This window comes from Cibotium barometz, chromosome 34, assembly GCF_041138505.1.
Source record: "Cibotium barometz isolate CiBa-2024 chromosome 34, ASM4113850v1, whole genome shotgun sequence".
In the NCBI taxonomy this organism is placed as follows: Eukaryota; Viridiplantae; Streptophyta; class Polypodiopsida; order Cyatheales; family Cibotiaceae; genus Cibotium; species Cibotium barometz.
The window spans coordinates 26,998,020-27,020,986 of record NC_141079.1 but is presented as its reverse complement, the minus strand read 5'-3'; the positions used below and the strand labels follow the sequence as shown (position 1 = coordinate 27,020,986).

At 50.3% G+C, this 22,967-nt stretch overlaps 1 protein-coding gene across 1 annotated transcript in view; it reads right to left on the bottom strand.

The window, feature by feature from the left end:
- LOC147618850 (uncharacterized) overlaps positions 1–22,602 on the bottom strand; it is a 103,624-nt gene extending 81,022 nt beyond the window's left edge. The window contains exons 1-2 of the mRNA XM_086773931.1: positions 22,429–22,602; positions 21,898–22,276 (exon numbers count right to left, since the gene is read on the bottom strand). Coding sequence (XP_086630057.1) covers positions 21,898–22,121 — 224 coding nt within the window. The 5' untranslated portion in view covers positions 22,122–22,276; positions 22,429–22,602. The remainder of the gene's footprint in view (positions 1–21,897; positions 22,277–22,428) is intronic.
- Positions 22,603–22,967: the final 365 nt, after the last annotated feature.

Genomic DNA, 22,967 nt, shown 5'->3' with positions numbered 1-22,967 from the left:
GAGAGGGGGGCCAGAATACGCAGCATCCGCAGCCAAATCTGCTGTGCCTGAGGGCAGTCCCAAAGGCAATGTCTCTGTGTCTCCATAGGGTGGCCGCATCGGACGCAGGCCGCCGGAAGACCGCTGTAAACAAGCCAAGTGCCAACTGCTGAGCCCCTGTGGGCGACCAGCCACTGAAAAGCCGAGATCCTGCGGGCCTGCCGACTAGCCCAGAGCCGAGCCCAGAAATCCTCCAGGAACTCCTGTGAGAGTCCCTGCAATTGCCAATGCCCCGCTGCCGCTGGAGAAACCGTCCTCCTCGCCGTCAAAATATGCCGTCCCAGCCGAACAGTATACTGGAAAAAGGTGATCTCTGTGGCCTCAAGGGATGCATAAGGATCATGCCACTCGTACTCCCCGGGGTCCCACTGTAGCCGGGCCAAGGGGCGCGCTGCATATGCCCATATGCGCCAATCCGGGAGCACATCAGCAGGGTCGGGGTCAATATGCCACTTCCGAGAAGCGGCAGCCACTACCCGAATCCTCTGAAAGGTGCACTCTGCAACCAAAGGCGACTCCACCTCCACTCTCTGGAGTCTGCCCTCATCCTGAATCTCATAGTAGAGGCATCTGCCATCCTCAGTGCTAGCTCTGACAGCAATCAGGATCTCCAACTGTGTAAAGGCTCCCATCCACCGTGGGGCCACTGGCTCGAGAGGTGTGAACCACTCCTCTGTAAGTGCCTCCTGAATATCATCCCTCATAATCAGCCCCCCTCTGAAGTGACTCAGCCTCTCCACCTGGATCTCCTCTGGTAGACTGCAGAAAGCCTGCCAGTCTCCAAAACTACGAGCTGGGCCTGCCGCTAAAGGTCCCCAGGCTAGACGAGGCCGAGAACCCAACATATGACCCTGCTCCGTACGAACCGCTGGGCTCCAGATGAGCGGCTGCCTGGCCCGCTCCTCAACACAAGAAGGAGGCCGCTGAGAGAGCCCCGGTCTCAGCAGCTCCCAAGCTCTCAGGATACTCAAAGCAAATCTGTCCTCCCATCCTCTACTGAGGCCTGTCCTCCTCATCTCTATGAAGATCCAGCGAATCTCTGGTGCCCAAGTACCCCCTGCAGGGGGCGCCCGAGCCTGCAGTCGCTGCAAGAGGAGCTCTTTCCAAGGCTCAGCGCCTGGAAGCAACCCCCGAACAATAAGCTTCCCCAATAAGGCTCTACTCTGATCGATTGGATCTATAATGCCCAAACCGCCCTGAGCCAGCGGAAGTGTAATAACTGCCCATGCAACCTTTGCCCGAGCTGGCTGACCGTCCCGCCCAGACCACAGAAAGTTCCTGATCAGCCTCTGTACCTGGCTGATGCAAGAGCTCGAGAAAATCCAGCAAGACGTAATGTACCACATGGTCGCTAACAGCACCTGATTTGCCACCACCACCCTCCCAGCCAAGGATAGTCGAGCTGTACTCCAATACAATAGCTTCTTCCGAATGCTCAGAAGAAGCGGGGCAATCTGCTGCTCAGGTGACAAATCGAGGCCAATCTGGCATCCCAAATACCGTACTGCTGTACCTGGAGGAATCCATCTAAAACCGGGGTCCGGGCTCCATGCCGGAGTGGGAGCACTACTGATCCAAAAGGCCACTGTCTTGCGCCAATTGATCAATGCTCCCGAAGCTGCACTAAAAACCTGGAGCGATTGCTCAGCCCGAATAAGATTGGCCTCTTGGCCATGCAAAAATAAGCCCGTGTCGTCTGCAAACTCAGCATCAAGCAAATCCTCCCCCCGGACTGGGAGCTGAAGTCCTCTCAAACCAACCTTCTCTGCCGTCAAATACATACTCATAGCCTCCGCAAAGAAGAGAAAAAGGAAAGGGGCGAGAGGACACCCCTGACGGACTGATCTGGTCAGCTCAAAACTCGGCCCCCGTCCTCCTGCAATCAGCACCTGGCTGCGAGCTGTGGAATACAGGGCTGCCACCCCTCTGATCCATCCTGGCTCAAAGCCCAGGCGAAGCATAGTGCCCTCTAAGAATCCCCAATCAACTCTATCGTATGCCTTCTCAAAATCGAGAAGCATCACGACCAAGTCCTCGCCAAGCAACCTAGCTCGGGCCGTCGCCTCCCAGAAAGTAAAGATGTTGTCAAGGATACTGCGCTCCTTGACAAATCCTGTCTGAGTAGCATGAATCAACTCCCCCAGGAAGGGTTGGATCCTCAAACTCAAGGCCTTTGCTAAGACCTTGTAGACAGTATTGAGGATCGTAATAGGCCTCCAATGCCGAATGTCATCTGATACTCCCTCCCCCTTGGGGATAAGATAGATCAAGCCCTCTGAAAAGCTCTGCGGCATCACCCCAGTGTCCAAAACATGCTGAAAGCCCCTGCGGAGGCCTGGCCCCAAAAGGTCCCAATAGCGCATAAAAAAGGCCGGCGTCAGTCCGTCCTCCCCTGGGCAACTATGTCGCGGCAGGACCCTCAAGGCCTCGGCAAGCTCAATCTCTGACAGAGGCGCACCTAGAACTGTACGCATATGGTCTGTGACCCTCCTCTGCACATGGGCCCACACAGTCTGTCTGCAAACATCTCGATCCTCAGTGGCTGGCTCCGCTGAAAGCAGGTCACTATAAAAAGCAGTGGCAATGGCTCTGATCTCCCCGAGCTCAGTAGCTACCGATCCATCCGGTCTACCAAGCTGGCGGACTCCTGCTCGCGCATGACGGGGTCCAGTGATCTCAAAAAACTCCCCAGTCACTCTATCACCAAGCTGCGTCCACTGAGAGGCCTGACGACGATAGTAAAACTCATGTCTCTGCTCCTCTACCTCTCTAACCTCCTGGCGTGCCTGGCTCAGCTGGGACGCCACCCACTCACATGCAGGCTGCTGCTCCTGAAGGCGCTGTAGCGAAGCAAGGCTGCGTCTCAGCCGTTGCTCCCGCTCGCGAATCTCTCCCAGTCGTGTCAAAGCTGCAGCGTGTAGAAAAGAGCTAAGATCAATGAGTCCCTGGGCACACTGGCCCGCTGCATCCTGGTCAGAGCACTGACTATCATGCCAGATCCTCTCAATGTCCTCAGCGAGTCTGGGATCTGCAAGTACCCTCTCTGGGATCCTCAACTGCAAGCTGGGCTCCCGTGTCCCCTCCTCCAATGTCAATATAACTGGCGCATGATCTGAAAATGAGGTGCGAGCGAGAATGTCGACGGAGCCCCCTCGCTCCCCTAACCAATCGCCCACATAAAAGCGATCAATCCGTGATAGATTAGTCCCTCCCTGCCGGCAATCCGACCGAGATAAACTAAGACTGTCCTGAGACCGGGAGAAAGCCCCATGCTGCCATGCATCAGTGATCCTCAGTGACATGCAAAACCGGTCCCAAGCTGCAAGCTCCGTGCCGTGCACTGTAACATGACTGCCTCCCACCCTATCTGCCGGGTCCTCAAGCATGTTGAAGTCTCCCCCAACACACCAATGTGCGGCCTCTGGCAATGCATCTGTAACCTGAGTCCAGAACTCTGCTCTGGCACTAGCATGATTGGGCGCATAGATGTTGAGCACACCCAATAGCTCATCATGCATCCTCAGAATGACATACTGTGCTCTACCAGGCACAATGATCCCTCGATCCACAATGGCCTGCCGCCATACATCTGCAATAACCATGCATACTCCTCCCTGTCCACCCAAAGGACCAAACCCTGCAGACCAAAAAGTGTCCCATCTACCAGGCATCACCGAACCATATCTCCGGATCCTGCTCTCACCCAAGTGGTGCTCCTGCATCATCAAAATGTCAATGCTGCCACCAACCAGGCATCTCTGAAGCTCCTGCCTCAAGCAACCTCGATAGCGTATAAAGTGTGCTCCGCCAAGGCCCTGTACATTCCATGAGATGATCCTCATGGATGCCCTGCTGAGGTGGATGCTGTCTCAGCCGTACAGCGGGCCTTCGCAAGCGGCTTGGATGGAGAGTAGTCCCCATCCGAACGGCTGCGAATCTGCCCCCCCGGTGTACTGCAAGAATCCCGGATCAGGCGCCAGTGGCTGTGGCCCATGGCGACTGCCTCCTGCTCTGACAGAGAAACCTCGTGTATACTCACATATCCAGGGTCGCGTGCCAAGTCTGCCACTATGCGCACGACCAAATGCCGAATCCCTGAGGTATCCACACTCCCGGGATCCAAGAAAAAATGAGCCAACTCCCAAAGTCGGCCTATCACATCTGTCACCTCCAGATCGCTCATGTGGTGAGAAAACTCAACTGCTTGAGTCTTCAAAGTGCTGAGAGCGAGCTCTAGAGTCCACTCCCGATCACAAGGTCCACATAGAGGGAACGAGAAGGCCACCGCTGAGTCTAGTGCCTCCTCCCCGCGGGCCGGAGGTATCACTACATGAACTCGAATGGGTGCTGGCTCATGGGGGCCCTCTGCTCCAAAAAGCCGTGTAAAGGTATAATCAAAGGCCTCCGAGCGCTGTCTAATGCCAAGGCGACTCAGCCGACTGCGGATAGATGAAATCCGTGAGGCCCTAATCGGCATAGGTCTCCTCTGTGATGCTCGAGCGAGGTCAGTGCTCAGCGCTCTCCGGACTGCAGGTGAGCGCCAGGGAACTACCAGGGTCTCCCGGGAAGGTGAGGCGGGCGGAGGGGGAGGAGGGGGAGGCGAGGGAGGTGGAGAGGGAGCCGCTGCCGAAACCGGAGCGGGGGCGGGAGGAGGCGAAGGTGGAAGCGAGGCGGTGGGAGGGGACGGGGGTGGGGGGGGTGAAGGAGGGGGAGCTGGCATCTCCTGGTCCTCGGTCGCTGCAGGGGTCTCCTCCTGAAGGGGAGCAAAGCTGTTCCTCACGGGAACCCAGTGAGGCTGAGGCTGTGGCTGCTGCTGCAGCGGTCTCTGGGCGTGCTGTTGTGGCTGTCTCCCTCGGCGGCGCCCCTGTCCAGGCTGCCACTCCGAGGTCTCTGTGGCCTGAGCAGGTGTCCCTGAGGCAGCCTGCCGAGCCGAATCTGTGGGTGGGCCATCAGTAGCCTGCTGCTGTGGTGAGGGTCGAGGTCTCCTGCGAGGGCAGGCCTTGGCCAGATGACCGACCTGCCTCCAAATGAAGCACTGGTTTGGGAGCCCCGAGAACTCCACTCTCTGATCTATCCACCCCCCCCCCTATCCTAGGTAGCTGAATGACCTTAGGAAGGGAGGAGATGTCAGACACCAACACTCTGACCGAAGGTAACCCAGCTGCTCTGGCCACCACTGAAGCTGCTGAGGGGCCCGTCTCTAGTACCGAGCCCACCAATGCTCCGAGCCTGGAGAGGAGCGGAAGATACTCCCGGCGGAGACCAGGGAAACAAACTGTAATATGGAAGAGGCGCTCTCCCTGCTCCGCCGCTGCTGGGTCAAATCCATGCTGCCAAGGTCTGAAGAAAGCCCGAGCACCCCTGATGTCCAGAGGACTCATGGCAAGGACCTTGGCAAAGCTCTGGGCGGCCTCGAACTCGATCTGATAATGGCCCCGGCCCAGGAGCTGTACATCCAGGATCTTGCCCACATCTGCAAGAAGGCGAGCCTGAAGAAGATCCCTGATCTCCCCTCTGCTGGGGCGAGTGCCGACTATACGGCAGATGGTGGAATGAGCCTGGAGGCGTTCCACCTCTGCGGTGAGGCTCGCTTCCTCTTCCGGCGAAAGAGAAAGCCTGATGGGGATGTCCTCGGGGGCGGGCGAGGGGGCTGCGGATGAGTCCCTCTGAGGCGAGGCGGGAGGAGTCTCCATCAGAGTCTGAAGCTCAAGCGAAGGTGAGGCGAAAACGGAAAACCTGCAAGAAACGGGCTGCACACAAAGAGGCGGGAGACCGGATGAAAAAGAAGAAAAACAAAACCCCCTGGGGGTGAAAGACAGCACGAAAGAGGAGGGAGGGGGCGAAAACGAAGGAGAAGCTCTGAGGGGGGGGCGGCCAAAAAAAAAAAAAACGCGAGAGGGAGGGGAGGCGGGGCGTTGCTGAAGGGAGGCGGGTGCGAACAGGCGGAGAGGTGCGGGGCGAACAGGCGACAAAGGGAGGGGGGGCGAACAGGCGAAGAGGGGGGGGGGGGGGGGGCGAATAGCCGAAGAGGCGGCTAGGAGGGGGGGACGAAATGGCGAGGAGGGGGGAGGCGCAGCAGCGAGGCAGGAGGGGGCGCAGCGAAGGGGCGAAGGCAGGCGGGGGGAGTAGGGGCGAACAGGCGGAGAGGTGGGGGGCGAACAGGCGACAGAGGGAGGGGGGGCGAACAGGCGCGCAGTGCAGGGTGGAGGCGGAAGCTTCAGCGAGCTCGCAATCCAAGTCCGACCTTGGGAGTCACAGGATCATTTGTTGATCACATGTACTGTCAAATGTTTTCATTTTACTTTTTCTTTCAGTTTTTCATGGCTCAGTATATCCATGGTACCATTGTACTACTTTTGGTCTCATAGGCCCTTGGAGTCTTCCGTAGACGTTAATATAACTTTCTTTCTTTCTTTCTTATCTTCCAAGTTTTCAGGTTTCACTCTCTCTCTCTCTCTCTCTCTCTCTCTCTCTCTCTCTCTCTCACAGATGGAGACACAGGAGAGGCTAGCTCCCTTTCATTCAGACTCAGGGTACATGTTCACGCCATTCACAGCCTTAGCATCGGCGATGTATGATATCTTATATCCCTCTTATGGCACTGGATGGAGTTAGCCATAGATCTGCCGAGCATGCTTGTACTACCCCTTCAGCATATAGAGATGCATCTTGCCTTAGCACTCACCCCCCCTTATATTGTTTGTATATGGGCTCCACCGATCCATGATGATTCACAGTTGTATCTAGACACATGCACACTTTTTCTTTTCTTTCTTTTCTTCCGATGACCGGAAGAACACAGTTGTATTATTTTTTTTGTCTCATAGGCCGACTTTGGCCTCTCGTAGACGTTAATATATCTTTCTTTCTTTCTTTCTCTCTCTCTCTCTCTCTCTCAAAGAAAGAAGAGAGCCTACCTAGCCAAGCTTGAGCAAGAGCTATACCAGCTATTTCTTGGGAGGGACTGTAAGGAGGCCTAGATGGTCTTCCAGGATCATCACCTACCGACTCCGATTACTTCACCCGACACCTGGCACACCTATGCCACCTCTCTCTACCATGCCCTCGAGCAACCACCTCTCCCAAATCCACCCGAACCTCATCCCCTCCACTCTTCCTTCTTTCACCTGAGCATGGTGAGAGATGCTATTGATAGGATCCAGACTGAGAGAGCACAGAATCATGATGGACTCCTCACTGAGCATCTCTCTCATGCTACGGACACGCTAGCCCCTTTACTGGTTCACATGCCCCATGGACCCCAGCAACTACAAGACTATCATGATTGGTCACACCTTGGCCAAGATTTATGGTTCGATTTTGGAGCATGAGTTTAGTAGATGGTCCGAGGAGCAGACTCAAAGCACCGAGGCAGGCAAGCTTCAGGAGAGGGCACTCCACACTAGATCATATCTTTACATTATGGGGGATCATTGAGGAGGGGAGAGCTCACGCGCATCGGATATACTGCTACTTTGTGGATTTCCGCAAAGCTTTTGATACCATCCCACGGGCCAGACTAATGAGGAGACTGCAGGATATGGAGTCATACACAACACTATCGGGGTGAAGCATGGCTGCCCCTTGTCTCCTACTCTATTTGGTCTACACATTGACAAGATCTCAAATTACATAGACAGACACGAAGGACAAGGGGCACATTTAGTAGGAGTCCTGATATCGATCCTCTTGTATGCAGATGATATTGTTCTTATTTCTGATTCACCAGAGGGGCTGCAGTGGCATTTGGATGCATTACAGGCCTTTTGCGAGGACCGGGACCTAACTGTGAACCTTGGAAAGACCAAGGTCATGATCTTTAACACCTCCTCACAGTGGATAAGTGTTTACATACAATGGAGAGCCTGTGGAGTATGTTACCTCATATGTATATCTTGAGATCACTTTTGCTGGACCTCAGTTCTCAATGCGGAAGGTGGCCGAAGCTAGATTGATAAGGGGATATGCAGCCCTTGGCTCGCTAGAGAGGCAATGCTCACAAATATAGTTTCAAGAGTCGAGGACGAAGCTTTGGCTGTTTCATACTCTTGTTACACCTGCACTACTGTATGGTGCCCCCATCTAGGGTCCCAGCTTATACCATACGAGGAGAAAGAGGAGAGAGCCAGCCGAGATAGATACATAGGAGGTATATGATGGTTGGAAGCCGATGGAGAGGCCCCTAGTGGCGATGATCTCGCGCATGATTAGGAGTAAAAACCATCAGTGCCACATGAGATTGTGCGGGCAGAGATGGGGGCTGCATCGATAGTGACACAGGCTCTATTCCAGACAGTGACATACTAGCACATGCTATGGGAGCTTCCACTAGATAGATACCCCCGGCTAGCCTTGGAGTCCTCGAGACAGCTGACACTCGAGGGAGATGCAGAGTGCTAGTATGCACAGGTAGGCACTTGGTTTGGCATGCACGGTATGCAGATGGAGGCACTCCCCCCGTTCCAGTACAGCATAGAGGCCCCGTCATTTGCTCTCAGCTGCATAGAGCGGAACAAGCTTATCAGGAAGGACATTGTCAGATTGGATACTCAGAGGCATGGAGTTCACCTAGTCGTCCACTGGGGACGAAGATGGCCTTCTACAGAGATCATCTCCTATGCCTGACAAAGGATGGTTTCATCTTCCGCCAACGCAAAGATGTGCGATCGGCCAGCCGTACCTCATCCCATCAGCTGAGAGTGGAGACTGCCAAATATGGGTCCAAGGCAGTCGCACCAGAGGACAGGATATGCCATCTCTGTCACACAGAGCCCGACACAGATCATTACATATGCCAATGCCCTGTATACTATGAGATTCGGGGGAGGTTCCACTGTCTCTTCTCTGAGCTAGGTTCATACCACTTTCCAAGATCATGGACTTCCCGGATCAGAGATACCTGGGACTTTTTCTTCTAGAGCTCCATAGACACAGGGAGTCCTTAGTGAGATCCAGATCAGCTGTACTTGCTCAAGGACTAGCACAGAGAGCTCTTACCGACTTCTTCCATACCAGCACTCCGAGGGCCGATCCACCCATCATACCCGGACCACAGGCTAGTGCAAGAGCTCAACCGAGAGGTGTGACACTCGATAGAGCCACTGAGTTATGCAGAGCTCGACACCCCAGACCCCATGGCCCTCGCCCACGGCCACGCCACCACAGGAGGATCCGGGCCATCATCTCCCATCATCGCAAGACCTTCTCACGCTAACTCAATTTTAGCACCTTGAGCACCATGTCACAGCGGCCCATGAGGGATGTATTAGGGTGATATGAGAGCTCTCTATTCATGTACCTAGATCAGATTTTTTAGTTTTAGATTTTTGTTATCTTTCTTTATTACTATTTTGTACCCAAGATGATGTACCTCATGGATATGATGTAACCTTTTGGTCTCATAGGTCATTTTGGCCTTTTGAAGACACTAATACAACTCTCTCTCTCTCTCTCCCCCCCCCCTACCCCCCTTCGCCTCTGCGCCGCCCTGCCTTGCTTCGCTTTTGCCGCCCTGCCCCCCTTCGCTTTTGCGCCGCCCTGCCCTACCCTGCCTTGCCCTGCCCTGCCCTACCCGTCGCTTCACTCTCCGGCCGCTGCGCTTCACTGTTTGCTGGCGGACCCCATTTCCCCAACCACCCTTGCTCAGGCCCCCAAGGCAGCAACATAACACTCTCTCTCTCTCTCTCCTCCCTGCCTGTGGAAAGGACTGCAGAGTGATCTGGAGGAATGGCCCCGAGTCTCCAAGAGAAACTCGAGGCCCTCGAGACGGCAATGAAGGCACTAATCAAGGAGAACAAGAAGACATCCGATTCCAACCTCAATGAGGTGGAGAACAAACTACACCGACAAATCATGGCTCTCGAAGCACGGGTCACGAACCTCGAACAAGAGAACACAGCACTCAAGGAGGAGGTGAGTGCATTGAAAGTGGAAATGGTAGCCATCAAGAATACTCAGAAGGAAGAAGGGGAGATCAATGACAACACTCTCACGGCCATCAAAGAAGAGATCTCCAAGGAGATCACAAAGGACATGGAGGGAAAACTCGAAGCCAAGCAGTCAGGATGGATTGTGGTGAAGAAGAACATCCGTAAAGAAGTGAGGGAGGAGACTCAAAGGGAAGAACACCAAATCATTCACACCACCATTGAGGAGGAGAAGATGAGGCATGCCCACCGCCTCAACATTCGAGTCACAGGTATAGCCGAGACACCCGACTCCACTCCCGAAAAAGATGGACAGCTTCTATGCATGAAGCTCGGCTACAAGGGAGAGCACCCTCTCCCCTTCACCAAAGCATGGAGAGCCGGGAAAGACTCAACACGCAAGCGAGCCCTCATCCTACAGTTTGTAGGAGAGACGGAAAGACTCACCTTCATGAGGAAGAGGGCCATACTACGAGGTTTAGAGGGAGCTCCTATTTTCTTGGATGATGATCTCACGAGGATGCAGCTTGAGCATAGGAGAGCTTGCATGCCACGAGTCTTACACGCGAGGAGAGAAGGCAAGAAGGCCTTCTACCGAAATGGTCCGGTCATCATTGATAGCCGGCCCATGGATTAGCGGTTTGGGGCCTATGGGACACAGACCAGGCCACTGACAGAGATACACATGGCAATATGGAACTGTAATGGTTCACTATGGGTGCAGCCTGGACGACTCGAGCATGTTATGGTGGGGAGAGACATCATACTTCTGACAGAGACACATCAGAGCCCAGAGAGGGGGCTACCTCGAGTAGAGAGATTCCAGTGGGAGTCAGCATACAGGAGGACCACACGCCAGGGTACCTCGAGAGGGTCGGGGGGAGTAGCAGTTCTATTCAGACAGGAGTTACAGGGGAGACTGAGAGTGGTAGCACAGGATCCAGAGGCCAGATACATGTGGATCAGCTTACAGCTCTCACAGGAATGGGTTATATACATAGATCTATGTTACTTTTCTCCATCAGGATCCTCCTATGTCATTACAGAGGACATGCCATAGAAGGAGGAGACAGGAGCCTCGCCATACACTATAGGGGAAGTATTTCTTACGGGCGACTTCAATGCCCACACACAGAGCAGACAGTGTGAGGTGTATGACTATGATGACATGGAGATCCTCCACCCTCTGGATCCAGAGGAGAGAGGGGCGAGTCGGGCATCAGAGGACACTGGACCAGACAGAGGACATTATGGGGACCACTTACTAGAGTTGGGAGCCAGGCATCGTCTCGTTATTTATAACGGGATGCTACAGTGGCTGGGATCAAGAGGGCTGACATGCTTCCGACATGGGGGTCATACACGGACCGGAGGCACGGTAGTAGACTACATTATGGGGTCTTTGGAGGCATCACAGCTTGTCACCTCATTCTCCATTCCACCTCGTCCTATTGGGGCAGATCATACATACTTGGCATTTTCACTAGCCGGATCACCAGTATCACCAGCCCCCCACATACCGACGCCACACACTACCATCTACTTCACACGACATGGCAGACATATACACTGGCAGAGTAGAGGATGGGCTCCTACTCATGGATCCCCTGGCACCTATGGATACCATTACAGCCCAGCTGGCATCACTCCTACACACAGCTGCATTACAGAGCTTCCCACATCGTGTCCACTCAGGAGAGCCTGCGAGATCTGGGACTATGCCCCAGAATAGATGGTATGATGACGAGTGCAGAGCCCTATACTCACGGCTCCGCATACAGAGAGCCTTGGGAGCCATCACAGAGCAGGAGTCGAGGAGAGAGATGAGGAGACTTACTCGCCGCAAAAGGCGGGCCTTCGCAGAGATACAGGAGCTAGAGATCTTTCATTTCTTCATGAGTAGAGATAGCCCTGTCTTATGGCGGCACTTCAAAGAGCCCCCGACACCGACACCTATTGCAAACCCACAGACATGGCACACATATGCAGAGGGCCTATACCACGCCCCACAGCAGCCACCTATACCTCAGCCACAGGAGCCTCGACCTACCGCAGCTAGCTTCTTTACCCACTCGATGGTACAGGAAGCTATCCGCCGCCTACAACATGGACGGGCCGCCGACCATATGGGCCTGCAGGGTGAGCATCTCATATATGCAGTAGATTCTTTGGCTCCTTTTCTTGCACACCTGTTTAACAGGGCACTAGCAGAGGGTTTGCCTGCGGAGTGGACGATGCACACCATTGTGCCGATTCACAAAAAAGGCTCCTTTTCTTGCACACCTGTTTAACAGGGCACTAGCGGAGGGTTTGCCTGCAGAGTGGACGATGCACACCATTGTGCCGATTCACAAAACAGGGGATATGCTCGATCCGAGCAACTACAGGACGGTTATGGTTGGCCACGTGCTGGCCAAACTCTATGGTGCAGTGTTGGAGCAAGAGCTTAGCTTATATGCTGAGCGAGCAGGTTTACGCTCATCAAGGCAGGCAGGCTTCAGGAGAGCTTTCTCTACCACAGACCATGTATTCACTTTGAGATGTATGATTGATCAGGCCAGAGTGAGGAAGAGAAAGCTCTATTGCTGCTTTGTGGATTTCCGCAAGGCATTTGACACAGTACCACGAGAGAGGCTCTTTCAACGCCTGCAGTCTCTTGGCATACCGGCAGATATGACATGGGACATCTATGCATTATATGAGCAGGTTTTTGGGCGAGTCAGATGTCCAGGAGGTATGTCCGAGACTATTGCTAGCACCATTTGTGTGAAGCAAGGATGCCCACTTTCCCCCCACGCTATTTGGGTTATACATTGATGAGGTGGCTGACTTCATTACACGGGGAGGCGGAGATGGAGTTGATTTAGCAGGTACCTCGGTACATATTATGCTTTATGCTGATGATATTGTATTAGTGTCTGAGTCTCCAGGTGGTCTACAGCAACATCTACATGCACTCGATGATTTCTGCACACAGAGGGGTCTTCCTGTGAACCTTGGGAAAACCAAGGTTATGGTCTTTCATACATCGAGACAGGGCAGGAGTCAGCTGAAATTCACTCTCGCAGGACGCCAGGTGGAGGTGGTGACATCATACGTGTACCTAGGGATTACCTTCTCTGCAGCAGCCACACGCTTCACCATGGGTTCAGCAGCTAGAGCTAGATTGACACGGGGATATGCAGCATTGGCTATGCTAGAGAGACAGTGCTACCACGCGCATTTTCAGGAGCCCCGGACGAAGGGGTGGCTATTTGACACATTAGTCACACCGGCATTGATGTATGGAGCAGCGATATGGGCGCCAGGCCTTGCTACCCATTGGTGGACACAGATAGAGAGACCACAGGCCCTCATGATGGCACGCATGATACGCAGCAAACCGTCAGTACCTCATGACATTATCCGAACAGAGTTTGCTGCGCCTCCTATGATGGTAGAGGCCATATTTCAGACTATATGCCTGCTAGACAGATTCAGAGAGATGCCACAAGACAGATTGTCATACAGAGCTTTTGAGGCATCGAGACAGCTGGCTGAGGCAGGAGACAGAGGATCATGGTATGCACATGTCACACATTGGTTCTCACAGCATGGCCTAGACATGGATCGTCTACCACCATTCCAGTATGACAGGGATGCACCACATATCCGTCTCTCTCATAGTGAGAGGAACAGAGTATTGAGACAGGACCTATGGCAACTCTATACACGAGAGACATGGATATCGCCTACACAGCCTCTTCCACCGAAGATGCTATACTACAGAGATCACTTCATGAGTATCACTGATGATGGATTTATAGAGAGGCCTAGATACATGGAGGGCTACGGCTCCCGAGTGGCTATTGGTCAGCTTAGAGTTTCATCACACCGATTGGAGATTGAGGCTAGCAGGGCAGCACGGGTCCCCCGAGAGGAGAGGGTATGCAGATTGTGCAGAGAGGAGGTGGAGAGTGAGGAGCATTATGTATGCAGATGCAGAGCATATACAGCCATCAGAGAGAGAGAGATCCCATTTTATTCAGAGAGCCACATTCCCTACGCCAGATCTTTGAGGCAGCAGACCAGCGCATACTGGGGAGATTCATTCTAGACATACAGTGCCACAGAGAGACATCATTACAGGCTCAGACAGCTCCAGAGGGGGGACGACAGACACAGATTACTACATTTTTTCAGAGATCCATCCCACTCCCAGCCCCTACACGGCAGGGAATTACTCTCCAGAGAGCAGAGACACTCAGAGCCCGCAGGAGACAGAGGACACCTGGCTTTTGGACACCACGCCTATACCAGACAGAGATGACACAGATCAGAGCTCAGTTTCACGGGGAGGGTGCGGAGCGACTGGCTCACTTCAGAGCACACCCAGGCATGTTCTTCAGGGAGCTGTGGACACCCCCTTCATTGATGTATACCATTTTATACCCCCAGTATGGTACAAGATGGAGCTAGCTAGGTTGCATATCATGATTGTATACTCCATGCATATAGCTTTGCATTCTCCTTCCATCCCCTCCCCCACTCATTGTACTTATTGCACACCCAGATTCAGCTTTTTAGTTCAGTACTTTTTCATTTTGTTGGGATGACAGAGGATACCCCATCCAGGTACACCGATTTGTCTCATAGACCGAGTTCGGTCTTTTGGAAGACGTTAAAAATCTCTCTCTCTCTCTCTCTCTCTCTCTCTCTCTCTCTCTCTCTCTCTCTCTCTCTCTCTCTCTCTCTCTCTCTCTCTCTCTCTCTCTCTCTCCACACTATACAATGTACACAATCTATATTCTGGCTCTTTGACAATAGTTTTATTTCTCTGCAGCAACCAACTTACACTATGCCTCGTGCAGTAAACGTGTATTGGGTTACTCATACCAATGTCCTCAGTATAGTGAGGACCCCAAGACAATCCGGTACAAGAACCCTTCTAAAATGCAAGTACTGTTCGAAGACAAGCACGAGTACAATCACTCATGTTATTCGTCACTTAACAGGAATAGGCACTACTGGGAATATTGGTGCATGTGAACATGTGCCTACAAAAGTGAAGGATGGAATCATCCGCGAGCGATCATTGATGGCTCCTACCGCAAATGAGGATGTATTGCTCGATGGACTCGAGCCTTTACCTAGTCCGTTAGGGACTCAACCCTCTTCTCTGCCTCATGCAACACAAACAAAGAAATCAAGAAGCAGAAAGAGGACTCGTCTTGCTGATGAGGAGGATGTGGATGTAGCAACAGATACTCGTGCACAAGGAAGTGTACCCCTACCTGTGCAAAGGCAATCCACCTTGCAATCACGCATCAATGCGCATTCTGTCAGAGTTGGTGCAGCGAAAGCTTTACACAAGCAGTGAGCGAGAGAGAGAAGTTGACGCAGAGAGAGAGAGAGAGAGAGAGAGAGAAAAGTTGACGAACAGCTTGAACGTTAGCAATGAATAGATGGATATTACAATGGGTGGGCATGGGTATATATACCCTCACAATGGAAATGGCCGACTCATGTAGCATAAGTTAAATAATAACTTATGCCCTTTGTTACAACTCGTTTCCACATGAGATACTATATTTTAACACCCTCTTTGTAGCTCATAGTGGGCATAGATGAAGAAACCAAGTCGATGCAGATGCAACCATGGACACCCTAGCGTGGCCTTTGCTAGGTACACCTCGGATAATGCACCAATCAACCTGTCTCCACAAGAAAATGCCATCTTGAGCTTTAGCTACCACATAGAATAATGAATTGCAGACAACTCCACATTCATGATCCCCCATTCGTTGAACTGCGAACACATCACGTTCAAAAAATCCTCTGAACCTTGAACTGTCGTCACACAACGCCCAAAATTCTGCTACACAATGAACCAGGAACTCATCCCATCCATAGTCTGCTACCAATGAACTACGAACACATCACGTCCATAGATTTGTTAAGCTGTTCCATGCCAGATGCATGTGCCTTGATCTCCGACACACGGGTCCAAATCACCAAAACGGGAGCACAGACTGCCCCTCTCTGCCACTCACATGCCTCTCTCTGGCTGAAGCACGTGGTAGCATCCATCCACCAAGCTAGAATGCTGGAGCATGTGCCAGTGTAGTCCTCGCCACATCGGCAGACGCCGTAGCATCCCTAGTAGAATCACTGTCACTGTCATCCTCGTCAGCTTTGCCTTTGCCTTTGTCATTTGTCGAGCCTTGAGCTTTAGCTTTGGATTTGCAATCCCGAGCCAAATGCCCTCGCTTTCCGCACTTATAACAACGGCTCCTAGACTTCTTATTGGATTCCGATGCAGCATGTGCCGATTCTACATCCTTCGGAACCCGAATCTTGCCTTGGGAAATGAGCACTGCTTCCTCCTCAATGAGAAAAGAGCTGAGATCATCAAATTCCAGCTTTTCCTTCGTGACTTGTAAGCGTAATGCCCTCAAGACCATCTCGTACTCCTCAGGCAACTTCGTAAGAACCAAGGCAGCTAACTGGGTACTAGTTAATGCACTATTCATAGCCGATAACTGATCATGGATAACCTTTGCCTTCATTAGAAGTGACTGCATAGAGGTCCCGGTTTCAAACTTGATGGAAAACAACTGGCCGAGAAGGGTTACTGCTCGCATTGTTGAGTCTCGATCAAACATTCCTGCAAGCTTTGACCACATTTCCTTGGCAGTCTTTAAAGTCTGAATGGCAGGGGAAATTTCCTTGGTGAGAGATTCTGCAATCGCCGACATCGCCTTCGCATTGTGAGCATCCCAATCCACAAGAGATTTGAGAAACTCCTCCTCCTGAAGACGTGTGAACCGATTGCTATCCCTTCGGGGACGTTCCTCCGAGCCATCAACAATGTCCCATAAGCCTTTTCTGTTAAACCATAGCCTCATGATCAAGTTCCAATGCGCATAATTGTCGCCATTCAGTTTGTCGTCCTTGCTCGAACACGGGAGTCCCATCTCGAAAACTCCGTCCACCTCTTCTCAGTCGACCCGGTCTTCGATAACGCACGTCTCCTCCCTTCGCCTTCTCTTCTCCCAGCCGGCGGTTCTCTTGCGGCTGCACTCCTGCTGCACGAGCGGTGCCACTGGCCTCCTCTTGCTCTGCCGCCTGCAAGAAAATGCACTCACGATGTTGCTCTGTCGTATGCAAGAAAACGTAGCTTTTCGTCGTCCGCCCAGTAGTAAGCTCGCAACCTAACGACGTTAGGGTGCCGGACGCGGGCAATGGCTTGAACTTCCGTCTCGAACTCCTTGAAGCGCTGGGCACCGCCTTCGCCCAGCCGTCGAACGTCCACCAGCAGCCCACTGCCCAGCACTACCTTGTACACGATCCCCAGGCCGCCCTTGCCAAGAACGTAGGCGGACGCCCGCAGCAGCTCGTCCAGCTCGAATGAAAATCCCTTGTCCAGCGCCACCAGCTCGCCTTGCTCCGGTGCCTTCGATTCTGAGCTCCCCTCCGACTCCTCGCTGCCCCTTGCGTGTGTCCAAGGATCAGAAGCCTTCAAGCTCTGATACCATGTCAGAGTTGGTGCAGCGAAAGCTTTACACAGGCAGTGAGCGAGAGAGAGAAGTTGACGCAGAGAGAGAGAGAGAGAGAGAGAGAGAGAGAGAGAGAGAGAGAGAGAGAGAAAAGTTGACGAACAGCTTGAACGTTAGCAATGAATAGATGGATATTACAATGGGTGGGCATGGGTATATATACCCTCACAATGGAAATGGCCGACTCATGTAGCATAAGTTAAATAATAACTTATGCCCTTTGTTACAACTCGTTTCCACATGAGATACTATATTCTAACACATTCATGGGTAAAGGAAAGACAGAAGGTTGCAGAGATGGAGATAGCACGCACTCTCATTGAGTGCAATATCTCCTTTAATGTATTGTGCACTGACCAATGGAAGAGGATGGTTAGAGCTATCACACAAGTTGGCCAAACTGACACATGGATAGGCCTTGACTATACCAAAATGCGCACTACAATCTTGGATGATCAGAAGGCTGTAAAATAATAAACAAGGCCTGGTACCCATGAGAGATGGGTGGAAGCAGTTTGGCCGCACTATCATCGCGATTCAGGAACAACAAAGCAACTACCTCAGGCACAAAGTTACCAAGGTGTTTTCATTATGGAAAACTTGGTCATAACAATCACCACATCTCATTTCTTCATACATTTAACAATAAAAAGAGTTGATTGAATAATGCCTACATAATCACTGTGTTCACTCATAGGTCTATCAATAAAGGGATATAAGGCATGTCCACCTTGTGGTGATCAGTTATGATCAAAGCATAGCAAGAACTTGAAGAAGAACATATATCTTCGGCATAGAAGATTTCTACCCGAGGGATACATATTATTGAGATCGTTGCAATAGGCAAGACGTTTTAATGGAAAGGTTGAGACAGGGATGTGTCCACAACGGATGACTCCTCCGGATTGGTATAGAAAATGGATGTTTGGTCCTATTACAGATCCCAATTCAGAGTTTACAAGCGATGAAGAAGACAACGAATCTCATAGAGATAGAGAGAAAAGATCAATGGCACCAAATATTTCTATTTGGTATCAACTAGAGTATTCGAAGGACTTAAAAATTATGCATCTTCTCGATCCGATGCATATCTTTAAAAATGTTGGACACTCACTATGGAACTGAAGCCATAGCCCTTTGGACATGGTTCGTCCCTCGAAGACATGATTTGCATACATGTACATCGTGTTGCAAAGGCTGTTCAAGCTTCGAGATCCTCTTTCGTAGACAGTGGTGGATCCTACATGGAGGTTGATGCATCATGCTCAGTCCGAGCCCACAAGGTATATACTAAGGGAAGTGCTTGATGAGCAATTCTAGACGGAGGTCCAGAACATCACGGTGGCTCTCAAGCCATTGTTTGTCCTTCTACGCATGACCGCCATGGAGGAGTCGACTTTGGGGCTTGTCTACTATTTTTTCATGGAGATGAAGGCCCATGTCAGAGCTTGTTCATCGCTTACACAACAATGGTATTTTCTCTACCTAAACCTTACATTGTTTAATTGTTACAATGAGGACATGTAAATCCTAAATTGGATTTTGGGAACTTGGATGGGTTTCTCTGACTGCCTCATTCTTGAATCTTGATTTATTCGCAGACGGGATGACATTATAGGCATTGTTGACTATAGATGGATGTATGAGTCATCCCATCCATGGGATGGCTGATGATTTTAGCAGGGGACCGAACGGCTACTTATATATGGATTCAGGCTGCTGGTCGGTGGGCTTAGCTGCTGTCAGCCTGTTTTAATGTACGCACGATTGCTGGTTCTAGCATTAAATGCTATCCAATCTTACATCACTTTCACATGTGTGGTCTAAGCATGTCCTGGCTGCTGGCCGACTGCATCAGCTTCTGGCCAACTGGCTGTCTAGCTTTTGTCACATGCACACCCAGTTGGTGTACAGGTGACATGGCATTTTTAGCATTCATGAGCATTTAGCATAGCATTCCCAGCATTAAGTGAGCAGTTTAGCATGGCATTCAAGCATAAGGAGCATCTCCAATATGTACCACAGCATGTGCAGCAGTGTACAGGGCTGTTACAGCACCTACAGCAGTTCATAAAGCATCCCAAGCATTTAGGGCATGCATCACAGCAGGTCGGAGCCTGTGGAACCAGCTGACAGCAGCTATGGGGCATTTATGAAGTCGTGAAGATCCAGATATACAGGCTCACAACAGTTCCCTGGCCAACCAGCAACAACATCCCATATAAAGAAATTGCATCATTCAGTTCAGATATCTCCAGTCTTCTCAGCGTTTCCAGCCTAAGGAGCAGGGGAATCATCCATAGTCAGCATACAGTCAGTAATCAGCATTCAATCATCTCCTACCTCCTACATAGAGGAAAACCATCATCCAAAGAGTGGACCTCAGCATTGGAGAAAGGCACAGTCAGTCATCATCATCATTCAACAAATCTCTCTTCCCGAGAAGGATACTCATTTAGGACAGGCATAGATCTATTCATAGATCTCATTGTAACCATTGCATTTAATATAGCTGCATTGCATTTGCATCGAAACCATTGCATTTATTGCATTTGCATCGAAACCATTCTCTTTCTCTTGAGTGTTTCTAAGTGAAGTTTAGTTAAGCCTAAGGTTGTTTACTACGATCAATCCCTCGCATGTCACAACTATGGTGGCCACAAGACAAAGGCTCATAGGTGTCATGGCCCCAAAGGGCTAGCCTAGAGACTTAATCTCCCTTGCTACACCTCAGTGCTTCTAAATGCATGTTATGCTAGGTTGGGGCTCACAACGGGGTCATGGCATACAACAAATATCCCTAAAAGGTAACTACTTATATACAAGTATGACACTGATGATGAGCCAATGCTAAACATTGCACCTCAATGCATGGGTGCATGTGACAATTTTGTTCTCAATTGTATCCATTTGCACATTGTACTTGGAAACTCAGTGATTGTGGATCACCCTCAACCTCGGATTAGAAATGCTCCTTTGGTGATAAAATACTTGGTGGGTGGGTTTGGGGGGTGGGTTCTTCGGCTCATCTCTTGGCATGTTCTAGTGCCATGTAAATGGTCTTGAACATATTTATTTGTGGCTTTGATCTGATTAAATGGTTAAGTGCTCCAAGATCCACACTCCCAGTTACAAATAATTTGTATAATATGAAAGGGTTAATATAAATATAAAAAGAATATCAGAAATGGAACTCATCTCACACCACATATACCCTTCACAATCAATTTTTGGTGCAGTGAAGGTTAAAGGGTCCAAGGTCCAAGCACAGGAAGATGGCTCTAATCCCAACTATTTTTTAGTCTTCCACAACCGTGTTGTAGACCCACCACAAGCTTCCCTTCTAGCACCACTATCCCCACATTCCATTTTACATTGTCATTTCTGAGACTATAAAAAGAATGTTTGCGGTATGGTCATGTGGCCAAGGAACAGTGGACAAAAAAGTTTGGATATCTTCTAGAGGCTCACTGCTTTCATGGTGTAATGGCCTTCATCAGCCAATTTGAAATAAATGGGATTGGCTTTCAAAATCTACAAATGCACATTTTGACCCAGCCATCTACCCACCAAAGCTGTGGTATATTAATGCACAAGGTTTCCTGATTACGGGCAGCAATAAGCATGAAAAGGTGTCAGATTGATTCTATGGATGTGTCTCGTGGAATGACATTTAAAATTCGAACTAAGAAGATTGGATTCGTGAACTCTTTCAGATTTAGTTTCCATGCCCTTAATCATTACAGGGAAACAACTAGGTTTTGAAAATTTAAAAAAGAAGTCAGGCTACCAATGACTTCCCAATTTTTGAAATTCAGTTAACTTGCATTCATGTGTATTTCAAGGGAGATACCCAGAATGGGTCAACATCATTTCTAACATGACAAGTAGAAGAAGGAAACAAGAAGGAAACCCTATGTATGGTGCCCTGAAAAGGTATTTATAAAACCCGTACTATAGATTTAATCCCTTTACACCAAGGAACGACTTTTTTCCAAAATCACATATAAATCCATACATATGTATGTATGTATGTATGTATACAAAAAAAATGTGTGCAAGTATACATGCATACGATGAACGTGTGTGCACTACATGCAAACACATATGTATGAAGGTATGTATGTATCTATAAAAACGTGTGTATATGTGTATATATTTATTAAGTTGAACCTGCCTGCTATCTTACATATTCATTAGTGGAACCCCCTGACACAAGGAAAAAAGAAGAATGGATTTACATCATCGCAGACATGACACATGGAACAAAACCCTCAGAAAAAACTGGAACAATAAAGGAAAAAAAGCAATGAAAGATTGGTACAAAAAAAAGCTCGTGATTATCCCCTTTCTTGTACATGAAGCTATGGTGAACAGAAAGGGAAAGTACATACTGGACAAGGTAATTTCTGATTGGGGCGGCACGCTCAGTCTGTAATTCCATTAAATGAGGAACAAACTCGCCTAGTAATGATGGATCACGGTGGAGAAGGATCTCTTTCAAGCGTTTGAGCATGTTTGTCTTGGCAGAGGTGTCCCCATGCATCTTGGCATCATTGAGGTGCGAGACCGCCAGCTCTCTGAGACCACCTGTGCCCATGATGCCCACCATTTCCATGGATAACCAGAACCAAACTAACTCAAACGTGTCATGGCCAAGCTATACCGCTCAGAAAGCCCAACTCTTAGAGCTTCCCTGCCACGGTTTCTTGCTTCAACCCAAACCCTAATCTGCACACCACTAAAGCCCTCCTCTGCACCAAAAACCCATATCTGCACAAAAAAAAACACTGATCTGCATCAAAAAAACTAACAGCATCAAAACCCTTTTCTGTACGAGCTGTGTTGCTCTGCAGACGCTAATCTACGTGGAGGACGCTGCCACTGACAGAATTCATGAGCAGCGAACGTCTGATGTGCAGTACCTCTGCAGGGGCTCTGAAAACCTAATTCTTTACATGGCAGACCGTTCACACGACCTAGCCTTCGCGGACCATGCGAGTTCGATTCTGTGCTTCGTGCAGCGACAGAACTCCGGGTAAAAACAGACAAAATGACTTTGGTTAAGGTCAATTAAACTCCTAATTTAAATTTTACATATTAATTAGGAATGTCCTTATGTTTACATTTTCTAGGAATGACCAAAATTTTGGCTTCAGATGTCAAGTGTCCATACACATGCCCATGTCAAGGTGCCTGGTGTGCATATCCACAAACCCATGGAGCCTCACATAAGTTATGGGGCCAATTAGAGGACCTTTTTATGGCTTCTCTGTTAAGGCCCAATGTAATACCAACAAATGACCCAAGTTAGGAGGTGGGAGGTTATTTCTTAGCCTTTTCATGGGGCTATTACATGCCATTCAAAAAGTCGCCTCATGGTGGGAGGTTATTTCTTAGCCTTTTCATGGGGCTATTACATGCCAATCAAAAAGTTACCTAGTATGCATATCGACACACCCAT